The 19,348-nt window shown below is 42.8% G+C and overlaps 1 protein-coding gene across 1 annotated transcript in view; it reads right to left on the bottom strand.

Annotated features, from left to right (window-relative positions):
• Window positions 1–1,248: 1,248 nt before the first annotated feature.
• Window positions 1,249–19,348, bottom strand: part of LOC308140133 (voltage-dependent N-type calcium channel subunit alpha-1B-like) — a gene marked incomplete at both ends in the record, with an annotated part of 213,483 nt that continues 195,383 nt past the window's right edge. Inside the window, 10 exons of the mRNA XM_080509811.1 lie at window positions 1,249–1,812; window positions 3,071–3,294; window positions 8,206–8,452; window positions 10,044–10,082; window positions 13,270–13,380; window positions 13,479–13,608; window positions 14,759–14,940; window positions 16,169–16,278; window positions 17,478–17,585; window positions 17,747–17,852. Of these exons, the coding sequence (XP_080365937.1) occupies window positions 1,249–1,812; window positions 3,071–3,294; window positions 8,206–8,452; window positions 10,044–10,082; window positions 13,270–13,380; window positions 13,479–13,608; window positions 14,759–14,940; window positions 16,169–16,278; window positions 17,478–17,585; window positions 17,747–17,852 (1,821 nt within the window). The remainder of the gene's footprint in view (window positions 1,813–3,070; window positions 3,295–8,205; window positions 8,453–10,043; window positions 10,083–13,269; window positions 13,381–13,478; window positions 13,609–14,758; window positions 14,941–16,168; window positions 16,279–17,477; window positions 17,586–17,746; window positions 17,853–19,348) is intronic.

The following is a 19,348-nucleotide window of genomic DNA, read 5'->3' as shown; positions in this document are numbered from 1 at the left end:
CAATTAAAGCAAACTTTGATTGCGACCTATTAAATCCTCTTCTTTGCAGTTTTAGTTGTGTGGAGCTGGAGCCGATGAAGAGTGAAGGCAGGATACTCTGGACATCCAACACTCACACCTACGGGCAATATGGAGTTAAAAGTGAGCCTAAATCGCATATTTGTGGACTGGTAAGGACGCCGCAGGGAGAGCTGCTCAACCACAACTAGAACTGAGGACGTTCCCGTTCTGGATGTCAACATATAGCGCTAACTAATGGAGAAACTCAAGAGAGATTATAAATTAACTTTAGTCTTATGGCACGTTACCACTTCAATATCTTATATTTACAACTTGGGGTTTAACATGTTGCCCAAAGACACTTCAACAGGATGAAATGAGGGGATCAAACCACCAACAATAGGACTGGAAGATGACCGGTGCGAATATAGCCGGCCCTCAGAGGGACACTGCGTGAGGGGAGAGATTGTTGTACACTTGTGATCAGTATAAAAGTCCACACCAGTGTTGATTCACACTTGTGTCGAAGATTCGTGTTGAAAAATATTTACACGTTTCGCGGAAACTTTACACTCCAGTGTGATTTTCAGGGACAACTCATCTCACTTCATCAGTCTGCTGCCAAACCACATTCTGGCTGCTTCGCACTTGTGTTTATACATTTCGAAAATTCCAACATCTGACATGCTGTCATCGCCTTATTCTCTTTTGCACATCATTGCAATCTGTTTTTCTTGAGATTTCATGCAAGCGCCCCAACTATTCCACATTTGTAGTTGTAAAAACGGTCCTGTCTACATGAGGACTGAGGCTATCAGGGTTAGTCTGAAACACGGTTTCACTTAAAGAATGAGGAGATTTTGGCTTTTTCGTCTTCTGTTCCACTGAATTTCCTGGCCAAGGCAAAATACTTGAGGGTCTTCAAATGTGCTATGATTTCAGTGCAAGTAAAGGGGTAGAAAAAGTTGGTTGATTCTCCACAAAGAGGTCATCATATTAAAACGAGAGTGACACTACAAAGCTGGAATGATATCTGATCCCCTTTTACAGCACTGTCCGCTGACTCTTCAAATGCTCGGGTACAGAGGGTCTTCCCTCTGTACCCGCCGACTGGCATCCTGCCGGACCGGTTCGCCAGGCCCAACTCGAGCTCCGAACAGCTCTACAGAAGCTGCTCCCCCTGCCCTACACCCCCCCCAGCGACCTGCTCTACTCAACAGCAAACTCTTCACAAAGGTCTTTGCAGAGTTAGCACCAATCGTCTTCCTCCCGCTCCCTGAGATTTCCTCTGTTCCCGGGCCCGGACGCAGAGTTGACCCCGAGGGTGAAGTGGTACCCGTTAGGCACCACCCCCGCCCGGCCCTGTGTGGCAGGCGCGGCGGCGGCAGTCCCGTGCGAGGCCGAGGCCGTGGTGGAGGCAGCAGTCCGAGCGGCGCGTCCAGCCCCTCCTCCGTGGCTGCTCATAGCGTCCTGGAAGTCCTCGCTTTCGTCGAGGAAGGCCCGGCGAGACGAGTCCTGCTGCTGCCGGTTCAAGTTAGGGTCCGATCCGATTCGCGTGACTGGTATCGGGGACTCGTCGAGGGCCCCGACGAGGCGGTCGTGCTCTGAAAGGCCACGGCTGAAACGAGTCTGGTGCCCTGTGGCGGCGGCGGCGCCGCCACTGGGCTGGAGGGGTGAGGAGTTGGCGGTCTTGTAGGCCACAGCGGGACGAGGGGTGAGCGGCGTCTGAGGGAGCTGCCGGCGACCGCGGCCCGGTGTGGTCGCACCGGAGGGGAGCGTCCCGTGGCCGGCTTTAACCACACTGCTACCATGCTGCAGAAACAAGACACAAGAAGCATGTTGGTGCAAAACTTCTAACTTTCATTGAAGGTCGGATCTCGTTCAGGCGTGGTGGTGACGAGCATTAGCAACGATTCTGCCGTCTACACGAAGACGGAGTGGTAGAGTTTTCAAAGAGTTGTATTTTCAGTGGCTCAGAGCATCGTTTTAAAAAGACACTAAAAACATGACATAACTTTTGTGTTTTCACTTGAAAGTGTTGCGTAAACGGGGCCTTAGACGTTTGAACAAACCTGTTTGTGAGCGACGTTAATTTGTGCTATCGAGTATAAAGGTCAATAAGAGTTTTTCTAAAATGAAATAGATTGACAGTTCAGGAATCTGTATAGTTGTTCAAAACCAAGTAAGAGCCATTTTGAATAATGTTCACAGTTTCTCCAGCATATCTTAATTGCGGTGCTTTTGCTGTGAATTACAGATGTAATTTTAGAACAATCATACCAAACAGTGTAGGACAATGTTTTTACTTCTAAAAGGGGCTGCAGATCGCCTCACTAATCTCTGATTTGTCAAAACATCACAATGAATTGAAAACCCCACTAAGGGTCTTTGAGATAAAAGCAATATACAGTTTCCCAGGTGGGTTTTAGGCCTCATTTAGATGAAGTGTACATGAAAACACAAACTTTTGTTTGATTTGGGTGTCTCTTTACATGACAATGGTTCTCGGGGTCACTGAAAGCAACTTGAAAAAGTGTTTCAAGCTGGAACTTTTTGGTCTGACTCCTTCTCTGTGCAAAAAGGAGAAAAAACTTTTTGAAAATGCTCTGAATCAGTCTCCATGTAGACAGCGGAAACACTGCTACTACACATTCGCACCACGGCTGGACTAAATAGCTCTTTTGCACATGTGCAAGTAAATAAGCAATAGCAACAAGAGTGTGATGGCTCCACCTTCCATGTTCTCCTGCGACTTGGTAGCGTTATAGTTGAGAGTCACCGTAATAGCGTTCCAACTTCATCTGTCCATAAAAATGTCTGTGTACTCGCCATTGTCCATGTTTATAGCGTATTGGTCTCTACACACACGGCTGTGGTTTCACTCCAAAAAACAACCAACAGCACCAACTAGTGGCACAACATACTAACTACATAACGTTCAGTTGTCGCCATGTAAACAAAGCTTTTCTGAAATGAAGACGGAAGAATGTTGGAACTTGAAATGTTGTTGAGTTGTTAGATTAAGTTGCAGTTTCCCGTCATGAATGTTTTCTCAGTGCAGATCTCTCACCTGTCTGGGGAAACCGGAGTCCTGCCCCTCTCCCGGGGACGTGGACCGGCTGGGACCGGCGGACCTGGCGTGGCACTGCTCCCTGCTGCCGTAACGCTCGCAGGAGTAATAACGCTGCTTCTCCCCCGCCGAGGAGTGGTGCCTCCTCTCATGCGGCCGGCTGCGGTCCCGCTCCCTCGCTCGCTCTCTGGACAAGTCCTCGGCGGAGGGGTCGGTAAACGAACCTGGAAGACAGTGGGGAGAAAACACATCCGTGTTTTTACATTTACCCGGATTAGGTAGTAATCAACATCAATTAATCTGATAAAAACATTATTTCTTCATTTTTATATCGTTACACTCCCCAACTGCCCAACAGGGATCTTTGACTTAAAAGTGTATTCAGTGTTGTGACCATCGCCAGTCATCATCTTTTCCTATCATACTTACAAATGTACTTGCATCCAAGTGTGACTACACGGTGTCCCTGAACCATAAAGAATTTGACATCCAAAGATTAAACTCAATCCGTCCAGTCAAGATCAAACATCAGCAGCGACACACAACTTTACCTTTAAAGTGGAACGACTGGACGAGTTCATAGGATTGGAACAAGAGCGGTACCTACAACATTTACATCTTAACAGAGGATTAAGTTGAGCAGTTTTCAGTAGATGTATGGTATTTGCATTAGTTTCTGTCGGACATCTAGTGACAGTAATTGTCCGCATACCGTTCACATATGAAGCATGAATTAGGTCAAAAGGCATTCAGTTAGTACTCATGTCAGTACTTGGTATTGGGAAGTCACTGGAGGTTAGTACTCATCCTTTAAAAAGGGATATCAGTGCATCTCTAATTGCTGGTGATATAGCTTGTTGAAATATCTCCTGGCAAATGGCAACCTAGATACGTTCAGTCGAAAGCAAAATTCCCTCATTTTTTACGGTACTTGTTACTTTACAGACTCGCCGTGTGACATAAGGCAGAGCCCTGTGGTGAAATTAGTTTTCTTAGCGCTGGAATAATTCCAGTTTTTCAGATTAGAACCACGATGACAGAAACACAGAAGCCTATTCATCATAATCCAATGTGTCAGTTCTGCCTTGGGAACGACGAGCTCCGAGGGCCCAAACTCTCTCCTCTCCCTCCCTCTTTCCCCCCGTGACGTTTCTGTGGATTTTATTAGATGCACAGAGGGCTGCTGGTGTTGCGCTGTCTCACTGGACATGCCCATAAATCCCTGTCTGCTGTGGCCTTTTATCTCTGCAATAAAGCCAAGCTACTGCCCTCCAGTGTTGACACAAAAACACCCAGCCAGACTCAGCTGGTAATCTATTCAGCAGATCACCCTGGATGGCAAATAAAGACCGTGAGCATGACTTCCAATGCTGAAATGACATTATTCTGTATAGCGTTTAATTCTATATCAACAAGCATTAGTGGAAGTTATCCACCTGAGGATTTCATTCATGTGAGACTCATACAAAATTGCACACAACTGAATCTCCGTAGTGTCGCACAATACAAGCTGGATTCTTTTAGACACACAATGACCCACACACCACCAACTGCGATCTGGAATCGAGGAGTCAAACTCATTTAAGTTCAGAGCCTAAATAGAACCCAGTTTGATCTCAATGAGGATGCAGCGGTAAAAAGTAAAAGCACATTCTGAAAACATTTTTTTCCACTTTTGCCTGTATGATTTCACAAGGATAAGGCACACATTTTCACAAACTCACCCACTACAGATTTATTAATATTGGAGTTTTGTGAGCAATCACAGTGCACTAGTTAGCCTTCATTACCGTGTTGATATTCTGCTGTTTAGGTCTGGGTTTCACTGTTTGATTTGGGATTTACCATTACCTTATATATTGCAGTTAATGCTTCTATTTCATTTTCCTCGTGCGCAAGATCTGACCATTTTGTTTTCCAGTTCTGGCTGGAGGAAATAATTTCTGATACCACTGAGCTAAAGTCACCAACCAATCTAATAAGTCTCTCTCCGGTGAAAGAACCTGAAAACTCTACACAGAAACACAGAATTATACCAGGCTCTTCTTTGGGTAGCAGGATTCCAGAAAATAATAATATCTGTCCACACTCATAAATTTGTTTTAGATCAGGACTTGTGAAGGCAGCTAAAGGTAATGACAGTGTGTTATGAAGAAAGCAAGTCTTCAGGCTCAGTTCTCAGTGAATAATTACCAGCACAAACATCATTTCCTTTGGTTTCAGAGGAGCTGAAAGGAATGAAATTGAGCGCTGAGATGAAGAACAAAATCACAGTCGTTTCTTTTGCAACAACACTTCATCAGCAGGGTAAAACTAACTTGTGTCACGATGGTCTAAAACCAGCTCATGTTCAATATCCGTTGCTCAACAATCCAATGCTTGGTGAATTCTGCTTCACGGTGATAGGAAGTGATAGTTTTCTTGTGCTAACTTCTCTGACACCTCCTGCTTAAAACCCTAAAGGTCTAAAAGTTGGCGAGGCTCTGCGTTCATGGTCGGCATTCATACTGAAAATCAAGACAAAGCGAGCTTTCGCCCTTCTGCTCTAAAGCCATGCTCACATTAATGTGACGATGATGCAGGAAGCAAAACAGAAAGCATTATATTATAGCAACGGTTACTATCAACTGTCAACCAATCACTTTCTTATCCATCTGTAACATTTATGACAAAGTTCAACACATCAGCGCCAGCCACAGTTTGATCAATGGAACTGAAAGAGTCAGAAAAGAAATCCCCAACAAAGCAGATTTTCCTGCGAAAGCTGCCGACTTTCTGCACTAATCAGATGGAAATGCCGCCACGTAAAATCCCTGGATGAAGAAAAAACCTTCACCCCCATAACCCGATCATGGAACTTTAATCCTATAAAGAATTCTCGCTGCTGTGTTAAGACATCCAAGCAAAGCCTGGCCGGCTGTCGGCTGCTGCGATAGAGGGCTGCCAGGTTTCATCGTGGACACAGTGCACACTGACGTGGAGGAATAGATCTTTGCAGCGTTGAACTAATTTGTCTCTCGATACTTTGAAATACTCCAGGATGAAACCAGAGTGCAGTCACTGCAGATCACAAATCAAAATTTTTACCACTTTGGTTCCCTATATTTTACATTTTAATTGTTCCTCCATGAGGCTTCAGCTTTTTATGAATACGTATGTAATAGCAGAATAGTATTTTCCTTCCTTGGCACTGGAGACGCTTTTATTGGTGTTTCTAAAAGCAGTTAGACTTGATCTGAACAGCAGCCAATTCCATCAGTCATAATTCAAAGATAATTACCCGATGAATTCCCCCTCATTCACTCTAAGACCTAAACACAAGGTAACTGGAGTGACAGTGATTGTAACTGGACTGTATAACAAATGTGTTTGACAGCTTGGCAGGAATTTACTCCACATATGACCTGCTGATGGAGCAACAGATCAGTCAGCTGCTGGCTGACAGAGGAAAAGTTGGGGAATCTCCGTGCAGAGGAGCATTTCCACACATTTCATCATGATGGAAGTAAAGTTGGACGAGGAAGGTGGAACAATTGACTGGCAGCCCCAACCCTCAGGCCCCGCCGCGAGACCTGATGAAAACCACAGAGTGAGACTCTGCATGCGTTTCTCAATCCACCATGACAAGACAACACCTGTTAGGAGTCTCTTTTTCTTTTTTTTGTTTTTTATTTCCCCACTGAAATGACGAGAGTCACTCCAACTGCAAACGCTGTCGTTGTGTTTAGTGTGCTGCTATCAATGATGGGTGGACTGCTCGTTGTTGCAGCGGCTGGACAGCAAAAATAAACAATTGCATAGAACTTATCTGAAGTTAACGGAAACATAACTTTAGCTTCTGTGCTTATGATGGTCAACAAGCACAATGGTTAAATGTCTTAGCAGGTTTTAGATGTTTATTACAATGTGCAGTGTGACGTTTCTTCGTTTCAGTAACAAGCAGTGAAAATACTGTCAGTGGACCAGGGTTTTATACATAAAACACAACCGTTTTCATGACATTTTAGATGAAAACACATAGTGTTTGCATTTAATTTCCAAAAAATGTCACTTTTACGTGGAAATAATTTGAAAACGATGTCCGTTTATAATGTTGTTGTGTAAACGGGGCCATAGATACCTAATTTTATAGCTCCATTCATTTTATTTTCTACAAGTAGAGGGCAATAATACACATTTGGAATCACAGGAGTGCCAAAATTAAAAGGAAATAAATGTGGAAATATAAAGACAATCAATAATACAAAAACTATACAAAGGTAGTCATATTCTTTTTCTATCTCGTCTTTGCTTATTCCATTTTGTCAATGCTTCTCCTGTTTTGTCTTTTCCATTTGCTTTTTGACATTGCATTTACCGGATGAGTTGAGCCGTCTGGAAAAGACAAAAGCAATACAATGTGAATCAACAAGGGCTGTGGGCGGGTCTTTCTGTTCAGGGTGACCAGTCGATACCTGATCACACGATTTTTTTGTCAAAGATATCACCACATAAGTATCTTTAAACATATTTCCAAATATTTTCTTTCCTTGCACGGAACCTGTAAAAAATTGACCGACCTTTGTTGAAGTAAGCATATTTTCTTATTTAGAGTAATGGCTTCCAAAATAATCTGTCAAGATGATTGAAATTACAAATAAAATGTGGCTTTCTGGTGATTTGAGGCTGCAGTGTGAACGGCTGGACAGAACATGTGGCCCAAAGATCAAAGATGGCTGATTCAGTGAATGGTCAGGATATTTCCCTTGGCTTATGGGTGGTTACCAATGTATGACAGACTGAAACCAGCTCTTCAACCAGCCAGATGTTCAAAGTGCCATCTACAGTGAGAAATGTCTTAGACTTTGCCCAAAGCATTTGTATCTGTTCTACAAACAGAACCCAGAATTTCCACTGCAACATCAAATTACTCAAATTCCCACAAAGTCTTTGTCTTCTACAAAAATACCAACGTTGTGAAAGGACTAGACATACAGCTGACTACTATTGGACTCAACCACAACTGAAGCTGTAAGATTTGTGGCTCCAGAAAGAATTCCTGTGCCCAGCATCCATCGTTTTTTTTTTAAATATATCCATTCTTGATTGATACTATCCATGCAGTCATCCCTGATCATAACAACAGTAATCCTCACCGACAGTACTGGATGGCTGCACCGACGTTGCTCTGTCCAGGGACTTCTGCTTCTTGTCCTTGTCCCTGCGTCGATGGCAGCGGTGGTGGTGGTGATGGTGGTGGGCTCTGTCCTGGCCCTGACCCGGTCCCGGACATGTCTGACCGGGCCGCTCTAGATCGTACTCCCCCAGCCCGACCTCCTGATGGTGGCGCTGTGGCGTCAGTGAGGATGCCGAGCGTCTTATAGGACTGAGATCAACTATCGGCTGAAAGGGCGAAGGCACACACGGAGAAGCGTGATTACAGAGGAGAGCAGCTCGGCGGAGGTTGTGGTTGCAACCCAAAGCACTTGTACTAGATCACCAAAATATCCACGACACACAAATGACACAACCAGTGGATGGTAACCTTTGGTTGAGACAGCAAAGCCGTTCTTCTCCAGGTAACAGGTGTTAACAAAAAAACTTTGAGAAGAATGAACATATCTCTGTCACAGCTTGAATACTTATAACTACTTTAATCATGAAAACTAGCGGGTGTTTGCTAGTTAACAGAGAAGAAGTGGGGTGTGACACTGGCCTCGGTGGAACTTCTTGTCTCTTCTTATAGTTTATCATTGACATAATGTGTGAACGAACACATATTATATTTAAAGGAACACACCATGACATAACATGGTGTATTCCTTTAAAACCTTACATTTATCTTTGGTTCATGGAATAACATTGTGATTAACGCTTCGAGGACAATGACACAAACCCCACCCGGTTCTTACCTTGCTGACAATACGGCTACCGGGAAACAGACCGGTGTGATAGGGAACCGGGACAGCAGTTAAAGTACCACCCCGCCTGCTGGTTACTGCAGGTTTCATTCAATGTTTTGGAGTATGTATAGAGATTCATGGTAAAATTGTATTCCTCAGATTTAATTAACCAAAACCAAAGTTTGATTCCATTTTGTATCTGTGGTTTATAAACGGGCTGAGTGGTGGTTTGGGGTGGTTGTGCCGTACTGCTGGTTCCTACCACACAGTCTGCCTGTAGCTACAGTCAGAGACAACAATATCACAACACTGGAAGAAATAGTCATATCAACAGGTACATTTTCCTAATATGCAGCATTGCAGTCTTAAAATCTTATATTTTATATGTGTATTAACGGAAAATGCTGATATGTTGCATCAAGATTTGTTTATTTCGCCACACCCTTTGAAGAAAGTGATGTGAATAGATTGATTTTCTTTCCATTTTAGAAGACTTAAACACGCAGTGAAAATTTTTGCATTGTGATGAAATAAGATTTTAAGACTGATCATAACGACCGATGACATAAACAAGTTGGCGGGTTTTTAAGTGTGTAGTGGAAAGAAAGTATTTAGTTCAAAGCAGAAAAGCAGCAGTACCGTCTCTACCTTGTTTCACAATCACACACTGACCCACAAGAGAAACTGCTCGACTACCACTATACACACACACACACACATTTACAACGTGTAGCACCGTACTGCTGCAGCTCACGGCTGAGAAGCAGCACAGAGCGGCAGACATACCCCGAATACTCATCCTTCTCCAGGGATGGGATGTGGGTATGCTGAACGGACGTAATGTTGCTACTGTAACGTCTATCAGCAATTTCATGGAGTGTTCAGTGTTGGAGGATTACTGTGTATGTGATGGGAGGGAGTGATCTCAGCACATGGTGGCCAACACAGACATGAGAGGAGAAGTAAGGAGAGGACGAGAGGAGGAGGAGAGATAGTGATGGGGGAGAGAGAGAGAGAGAGAGAGAGAGAGAGAGAGAGAGAGAGAGAGAGAGAGAGAGAGAGAGAGAGGTGGCACAACAGGTGGTACATACTGCCAGGTGGGTCCCGGGGGCGTGGCGAGGGTGGCTCCGCTATCAGACAGCACACACAAGAGGAGGTGGGCACAACATTAGCAGTGAGCATTGAAATCAGGAGGAAGGGAGGACAGAGGAGGGGAGCAGACTCAAGGAGGACGAGGCTGGTGATGCTCTGTACGTTGCCGTCGTCGACAAATCTCATCAAGAGACCGAAGCCAAAATGTGTTCATCTGCATCTGAGAGACTACGGTCAACATACATTTTTTTTTAGCTTAAAAGTTACGTTTTTGTTTTTTGACTGAGTTCTTTTGGTTTAAAACTTGTAATCTCTCTCAGCCCCAGACTTCAAGGCATTTCTGTGTGGAGTTTGCATCTATCTATGGTCACTGTAGAGGCAGACGCAGCCTTGAGGGGCGGGACCAAGCTTGCTGTGTAAGCTCGCACCGCTGGTGTGTGAGCCCCAAAACTCTTTAGCATGTGACATGTAGCACCAAAATCCTCCAGGATCCACTGAACAGTTAAATTAACTCTGGTCCAAATGTGGTGATTAAGTGGCTGGTGTGGTATGAATAAGTACAGTGAAAGGTTCCTGGAACAACCAATGAAATACCACATTGACATTTAAGCTAAGAACAAGTATATCGAGTCTTGCATATTAAATATTGGACAACGTCTCCATAATTGTCCCCCTACATATAAATGCAATTGCAGAATCTCGATTCTTGGTTCACTTATTTATCTCCTGACGAAAACGACAAACTCAGTTCCATGCCAGAGGTTTTCACTCCCGATTTAGTGGAAGTTGAACAAAGTAATCAGTTTGTGTGTAATCACCGTGAACAAACTTCCTGTAATCAATCAGGAAACCAGCTTGCAACATGAAAAGTCCACTTGAACACCTTTGATCAGCACAGGTTTACGGAACACATGTTTTTGTGGCATTTCTCCACATGAACACACGGAAGTCTGGAGGACCGAGTCAGACGTTGGAGGAAAAGACCTTGTGAGACGCAGATGAAAGCAGAGTTCGCTGGCAAACAGCTGCAATGCCTGGCCGGGTTTGGAGAGATTCAGGGAGACTTCCACGCAAGGAGAAACATGAAAGCCTTTGTATCGGAAAGCTCTGCTAACACTGTGTTGCATCAAGTCAAGTTTTCCCTTTGGCGATTTTACTTCTGAAGGGAAACACTCGGGGGGAGCAGCCTCATGATTTACTCAAATGACAAAAGAAACCTTGCAACGTCTCACCAATTTAGAAGTTTTTTTTGTAATTACATCAGGGGTAAATGTGATATTGGACTTATATAACGGAGTTTTGTTGCAGCCATTGAAGTGAACCTAAAGAACAACTATTTCATTGTTGGATTTGGTCTTTCATTAAATGTATTTGATATAAAGACAATACAGAAAAACACCAGCCTGGTCTTGCATAGAGAAAGAGAGGTGTGTGTGTGTGTGTGTGTGTGTGTGTGTGTGTGTGTGTGTGTGTGTGTGTGTGTGTGTGTGTGTGTGTGTGTGTGTGTGTGTGTGTGTGTGTGTGTGTGTGTGTGTGTGTGTGTGTGTGTGTGTGTGTGTGTGTGTGTGTTTGCAACATAAGCAAAAGGAAAGCATATGTTCAGTGTTATGAGACAGAGGCAGTTGACACACACAGACACAGAGAAACAGACAAAAACACAGAGAGCAAAGCTGCACACACAGACTCAAGACAGGTGGGACAATTCAGAAAACCCAAAATGAGGGACAGGAAAATCATCACGCAGCAGACGAGAGCAGCAACTGGAAGTCACAGTCGTAAAAATCAAAGTGGCTGAGAACAAGTGAAACAGATGAACCGAAAGTTTTAAAGCAGTCATGCAGAACTCAACTGATCTGACTGTAGGTGAGAAACATGAATCCTGAAGAAAACAACTGGATCAAATGTTAAAAGATACCGACATGCTGAACAATACTAATAAACTAGATATCCTGAGATATATGCAATGTATTGAAATGAGAATAAACATTGCAGTACCGGTACCTTTCCAATTAAACTGTGTAATCAAATTACATGTGTCTGCATGTCACATTAACCTTGACAGCACACAGTGGTAATCATTACAAACAATGTCAAGTCATGATTGTTGCTACATTAATAATGAGTTCTGCAACAGTTTCTATATATTCTTAGTTTCTTCTGTCAAAAGTTGACATTCAATGTTCTTATTAGAAAATCTATCATAAACAAATAAAAAGCACCATTGTGTTTCCTTTCATATCAATGTCAGAAAAATCCTGTTGCCTCTTGGAAAATATAAATTCTGTAGGTTTTCGGCCCCCTTTACATGATGTTTGGAATGAAAACACATCATTGTTGTGTTTTTGCTTCAACACGCAGAAGACTATGTAGTTTTCATGCCAGGCCACTAGTAGGTGTTGTTATTTGTTTTGTAATGAAACAACACGCAGTTGCAGTGTTTCAGAAGAGCTGCGTTTCCCCCCCGTTTCCATGGAGACAGAGTGAGTGCATTTTCAGTGGCTCTGAGCATCGTTGCCATGTAAACGGAAGCCAAAAAGCGAATACATTTTCAGTTTTCACTTGTAAACATTGTCACGTAAACGGGGCCTGAGAAACTAACAATCGACCTTCAGTAAATGACAGGGTGAGAAAGGCAAACCCTTTCTAACACTAATTGTGATGCGTCAAGGTGGAAGTGCACCTGGCTCTTAAAGGGACAGGAGTGAAGTCCGGTTGGTTTCATCAGACCTCAAATATTATCTAAACCACAAAAGAGATACAAGTTCTGTATCTGAGTGATACAGTTGATTATTAGTAAGTTCGGGATAAAATGATTAAAACATTTATTCTGCTAATCAATATTTGTCCAACATTTTCACTTTTTGACTTGAACGTTCTGCTATCATCTCAAGAAAACAACTGTCACTAGATTGACTGCATGTCGTCTCTCTCTCTATCCCGTACTGACTGCTCCATGAAACATGTGAAGTTTTCATCCTGGAGAGGTCGAGGTCAGCTCACTGAGCTGATGTGGTCTGACAGAAAGCGACTCCGCTGCCTTTTGCTCACGGCTGCTTTCGCTAACCGGCTCCCATTCAGCCGTCCGTCAGTCTTTTTTTTTTTTTTTTTTTAACATCTTCATTTCAGTTTATACTGTCTCAGTACTGCAAACGGAAAATATCTGCAAAGAGATCATTTCTGTGAGCGGCAAAACACGAGGCGCCGCATGCAGAGCGTTGAGCTTACGTAGTACTCGGCGTTGAGGCGCGGCAGTGAGGCCGCCCTGCAGTGGCCTTCCAGGCCGGGGTAACCCTCTGTGTCGGAAATGTTCTCCACCTGCTTCATTTCAACCTGTTCCTGGAAGAAATAAAAGAGACACCACAGGAGTCAGGCTGAGCCAGAAGAGTGGTTTGGTAGAATTGAAAAAAAAAGAAAGAAAAGAAAGTGTTTTGTACCTGGGGTCTGGTGGTATATTGTACATCCTCTGACTGGCCTCGCTGCAGCTTCCTTCGGGTTTTTGGCCTCTGAACTGCCTGAGAAACATCCCCAGACTGGGAATGCTTTATGCCAGTCCTCTGGCTCAATCTGAATATGAAGGCATACATGTTAGGATGTGTAATGTTAGAGGGTAGCGACAGACCAGTGAGCAACACGTGGCGCGTTAATATGACACGAAGAATTCTGCAGTCACACACACTGAGATTTATGATTAATCTTGAGCTCACTCAGTCCTCCTGACAGAGACATGACAAATGTACCAGAAAAAAAGATGTTTAGTCAATGCTTATTGTTGTCAACATAAATCACAATCCTGAATGAGTCAACTAGTCACTAGAATGAGTCAAACGCCGCCGAATGCCATGGGAAGAATACAATGCTATAACAGTACTTGTTTTGAGAGGCTATGAAAATTTACACTCCAGTTACTTTCCCAAGTGTGTTTAATTCAGCGACTAGGAAAGTCGCTCTAGTACTTTTTACACAAGCAACCACAATCCATCACTATTACGCTGAGTCAAATTTTCAAATTAGACTAGCTTTACAGCAGCTGCATGAAAAAGGAATGAAGCCTCAGGATGAGACATTTGAAAGGGTACAGTCTGATTGAAGAGACCAAGAAATACTGAATACTGAAATCATTCCATCTTTTTTTTATACAGATGAAAAGATAGTTCTACCTGAGTGAGATAAACTGGATACATTTTGATGTTATTTAGTGTGATAAGTGCATCACCTGACTCAAAATACATAGCAAATTACTGCTATTAAGACAGAAGACGGGATGGGTTCATTGTTTTCACGCAAGAATAAGGCCCCGTTTACACAACAATGTTTTAAGTGGAAATACGTCGGTTTTGTGTTTCCGTTTCAGGAAAGTTTTGTCTGCCTGCACAGAAACGGCTAAAAAACTATTTACTTTTCACGTCAGGGCCACTACTGGGTGTGGTTGGTTATTTTTGTAGTGAAACCACAAACCATTGAGATGGAGTTGGGATTGTTTTCCAAAAAATACCTTTTTCAGTGGCTCCAAGCTCCGTTGTCTCCGTTATCTATACGGATCGCAAAACGCAACGAAAGCTTTCCATTTTCACTTGAAAACATTGTGTGAACGTCATAGTGAACACATACAATAACGATGCCTGTCTCCATGCATCCCTGTGAAAGTTTATTTGTCCTCACTACATAAATTAAGCTGTTTCTTTTCTCCCCTGGATACCGGAGCAGAGCCACTCACACTGTGTCCCTGTCCATGGACGTGCTTGTGATGGCGGTGATCGGCGGGACGTTGGCTTTGGCTTCTGGCTCCGGCTGGGTTGGAAGCGGCTGTTTGGCAGTTGGGGGGCTGGGGAAGGGCGGCTCTGCTTCTGCTATTTGAGTGAGCGGCAGCACAGGGCGGAACAACGACCCCAGTTTACCGAGCTGCAGGACACAACAGTCACAGTTAACACAAACGAACAAAAACACATTTTAAAATGAAATCTTTTACATTCACACATCCAAAAAGAGAGAATATAACATTGCTTTGAGTCATTTCGAGAACCTGTTGAACTAGTTTATCTCGATTGTGGTGGCCATCAAATCAATCGAAATATTAGTTTCTTTAGCAAAATGTTTTTTTCTTTCATAGCAATGAGCTGATTTATTAATTTTTTTAATCTGTTAACAAGTACTCTGTGTAGTAACAGATATTGGTATTGGTGCATCACTGCATTTTACCATTGTTATTCATCCCAAACAGGTGTTTGTCCAAATTAGAACCATAATGGCATAAAGGTGAGTCAATCTGAGTGAAACCACTGTGCTTTCTTCAAGTTATACAACTACTTTCATCAACAGCGCATTTTTAAGAACACAGCAAACACGATGAAGCTCGTAAGCAATTAAAATCCTCTGTTCACCACAGATTGAAATCATCAGACCATAAGGATGTAATGATATTTGGCTGCAAATAGTAACATTGGCTATTTTAGCAGTTACTAGTAATTTACCATTTTAGTTGGGTCACACCAAAAATCTGATGACTGAAATTAGAATTTTTGGGGGAATAAATCTCTGCGGGTTTATTATTGTTGGAGACATCTTCGAAATCTATCGTCCTTTGTTAAGTTTACTGGCAAGTTACAATATACCAGATTTAAAATTGATAAGGTTGAATAACAAATGAAATTTCCATAATTCCAATACTAAGTTCAAACAGAAATAACTCTTTTATTTTGTGGATTGTGTGTCTGAGAGAGAGAGAGAGAAGATTATATGTAGGTGTAATAACACTAATATTAAAAAAGATCAATAAATTACCAGCAATAGTGAAAAAGTATCAATAAAGTAGAAGTAGTAAAAAAAGTATTAATAAAGTGTCAGTAAAAGTGTAAAAGTATAGTAAAGTACTAGTAGTAACGAAACAGTGTCAATGAAGTAGTAAATTATAATAATTTAATTAATCTAAGAAAATAAGATTAAAATCCTCACAAGCTGCCGTAAAAAATACCACGAAGGCCTTAAGACTGGGTTTTATATAAAAAAGATCAGGGCAGTGGATCTCGCTAAAAGAATCCATTGCTTCCAGGCTGAACTGCTGCAGTTACCTTCCTTTTTTCTTTTTAGTTTTTTTTAAATCACTGTCATTCCATTATATACACTTTACCGGAAGTCCCCCCGAAGAATTCAGCTGCTGGAGTTTCTTGGCACGATTCTGCTTGTAGTAGTCAAAGATCATGTGAGCAGCATAGACCTTCCCAACGGTCAGCTCGTTATCTGCAGAGACACACAGTTCCTCTATGTGAACAGTAGATGGCGCCAGATGAATAACAAAGCGGGAGTCCAGGAAGAATGTGGTGGGATTCAGAGCACCATGCAGATGAGAATGAGCCCTAAAGAACGGAGTTTGTATTGGTTATCAACAAATGACATTATAAGGAGTCAGTACAGCCACAGAAATATGACCCATCAAGGTAGATTATTTTCCTACTTTTGAAGATGAATTAAGGTATCTGGAACAATATATTATTAACAGATCTCTTGCGTCTCCTGAGGATAAGCCTCCATCAGTTGGACTGATTTGTCAGGCACTTCTGACAAATACAAGAAAACATTTAGATTCAAGGGGGGCAACTTTGACCCTGCTGCCTTCTGTGAGTCCTATTATAAAATATGAATCGCGAACTCCACTGTTGTACGACTCAACTTTCTCCTAATCCGGATATTTTGACCAAACATTATTTACATTCTGTCTTACTTGTCATGAACACTACAGAATCTCCAAACCGATGACATCACTTGTCCTCTCTTGACATATAAATACTCGCGAGTGCACTTTGCGAGTACGAGTACGCCGTATCGGCCCCGATACCCAGTAATGACACCAGTGTATCCTGTTTACTCTGCAGCTCCACAGTTTGTACACAACAAAGTGTGACACACTGAGATTTTTCTCCCAGAATGCACATAAACTGCAGGACCCCTGGTGGGAGATGAGAGCACAGCAGGGTCTCGGTAAATCATGGCCATTGCTCTCTCAGCCCTCAACAAACATTATGCTGTTTCACTCCTCTTTTTTTGTGGAGACGTGAAACAATCGAAAGAAGCTGGACATTTGGACAGAAAACAACCAAATGACGATTTGCTCTTGGTGGGAGTCACTCAGATTGCTGCTATTTTTCCATTTTTCAAACTGCCGCCACATCAACTGCAAGCAGCGATTGTTCACTGGCTGTCTGACATTTCCCACCTACTGGCAGCTGCCAGGGTGAGGAGATAATAAATGTCATTCACAGGATCACATCTCAGTGGTCATGACGGGACATTCCGACGAGACTAACGCCTGCAGGGAGGAATACAACTCCTAGTTTTATGTTGCATATCTGTTCCACTGAAAATAACAAAAAACTCAATAAATACATACGCAAAAATACATTTCTGATACAAGTTGGAATCACTACTTGACTTTTCCTTACATTTATGCGGGGTCACCAGCAGGTCCACGGTCTTCTGCGAGAGGCTGGGCCACACTCGGTTTATCTCTCGCTTCAGGTCCACATCACACAAATGCTGTGCCAGGACCCCTGCAGACAGATCAGCCCCCCCACCCCCCCCGACAAAACCTGTCACATCACATCAGCACCACACTGATCACATCATCATCATCATCATCATCATCATCATCATCAGAGCCGTCAGCGCGGCCGCCGGGCGATTCTGGATGTTGTAGTTTTAAGTCTCTCACCAGATGCCAGCTTGATCTCCAGGGCGGTACGAATGAGGGCCATCAGCGTGGAGGTGAAATGCACCGTGTTGTCGTCTGCGATTGGCATGTTCATCCTCACCAATCGCTGAGAGGGAGGGAGGGAGGCCAGAGAGGAGACACAGTGAACCAGGGAAGAAGAACAGCGCACAGGGAAAGGAGCGCTATTTCAATATGCATTATTTGGATCTTTTCTCATATGTGTTGTTCACTGGGCCCAATGGTTTTCTATATAACATTTGAGGAAATTGTACGTAGAACTGAGAAAAGCAGACAGACCCACTATCAGAAAAACATTTTCCAGTGAATGGAGCATTCAATTGAAATTCAACTTCACCGAATTGAAATACTCATCAGGTAGAGAATTTCTATTGATATGTTTTGTTCATCCAAACGTTATGAGAAGCAATAAGCTGTATCTACTCACGCATGTGCAAGAGAACAATTTAATATGTTTGTAGCGTGCATGCGGAGTACCAGGGGGTTTAAAGAAAAGCCGTGTTTTCCACCATTTCCATGGCGTTGGAGTTACTTTCAAAAAGTTCTCCCTTGATGACCGTTATTTAATTTAAAAATTGTGTTTTCAGTGGCTCCAAGCACCATTGTGGTCAAAACGCATACCCAAGAAACGACAGAAGTTTTGTGTTGACACTTGAAAATGTAAATGAGGCCTTTCGAACTTTAGAATAATGAGACAAAACAATTAAAAACAACTCCCACTTCTAACAAGGTGAAGACTTGTAGATCACTGCTTCTCAACATGGAGGCTGTTGCCCACCTGAGGCTTTCACTGCTCTGAGGAAATTAAAATGACATTCACACACAGCAATGAATTAAACCCTAAAACCAAATTAAATCACTTTGTAGACTCCAAAACAGACTGGGGTAAGTGTTATTGATTCATCCATCTTTTTTTAAAGTCTTAATAGTTTTGCACCTTCTTATCTCAGATTTATTTTTATTTTTTGAGCCAGCGTGAACCCTCAGGTCCTGTGGCACCGGCCTTTTAATCATTTCCACCATTAACACAAGGACCACCGGTCAGGCTGCTTCTCAGCACTCTGCTCTTCGTTTCTGCAGCCTGCTGGAAACTCTGAGGCCTGCGGACAATGTTCATGTTGTTGCTCAACACTGTCCATTTTTAAAATGGCTTTTTGCAATCTTCCCCTTTTATCTGTTGTTAGATATTGATTGTATTTATTAATTTATTTAATTTTGATGTGTATATACAATAGCAGGGGGCAAAGGGGTCGGTGGGTATCACCCTGCTTTTATTCTGTTTTAACCCTGTAAAACACTTTACTACTAAAAGGGCTATATAAATAAAGTTTGGTTTATTTTGATTCTTGCTTCTTGTTCAAGGTTCATTGGGTACTTGAGTCATTTCCAGCTGACTCTGAAGGCAAAGTACAACCTGGTCAGTAAACCAGATTTCAAACCGTACATGAAGGCCTCAAGCTGGGACTCAAACCAGGTATTGGTTTTCGAGGCGACATGAGAGAGCTGGCCGCCACAACCACCCTCAATATAGCAGCCTTATCAAACTATGCCTACTACTTCCTGTTTCCCCAAATTGACGATCTC

This window comes from Blennius ocellaris (genome assembly GCF_963422515.1).
Source record: "Blennius ocellaris genome assembly, chromosome: 15".
NCBI classification, from domain to species: domain Eukaryota; kingdom Metazoa; phylum Chordata; class Actinopteri; order Blenniiformes; family Blenniidae; genus Blennius; species Blennius ocellaris.
The sequence above is the reverse complement of the archived record's forward strand: the minus strand, read 5'-3'. Positions and strand labels throughout refer to the sequence as shown.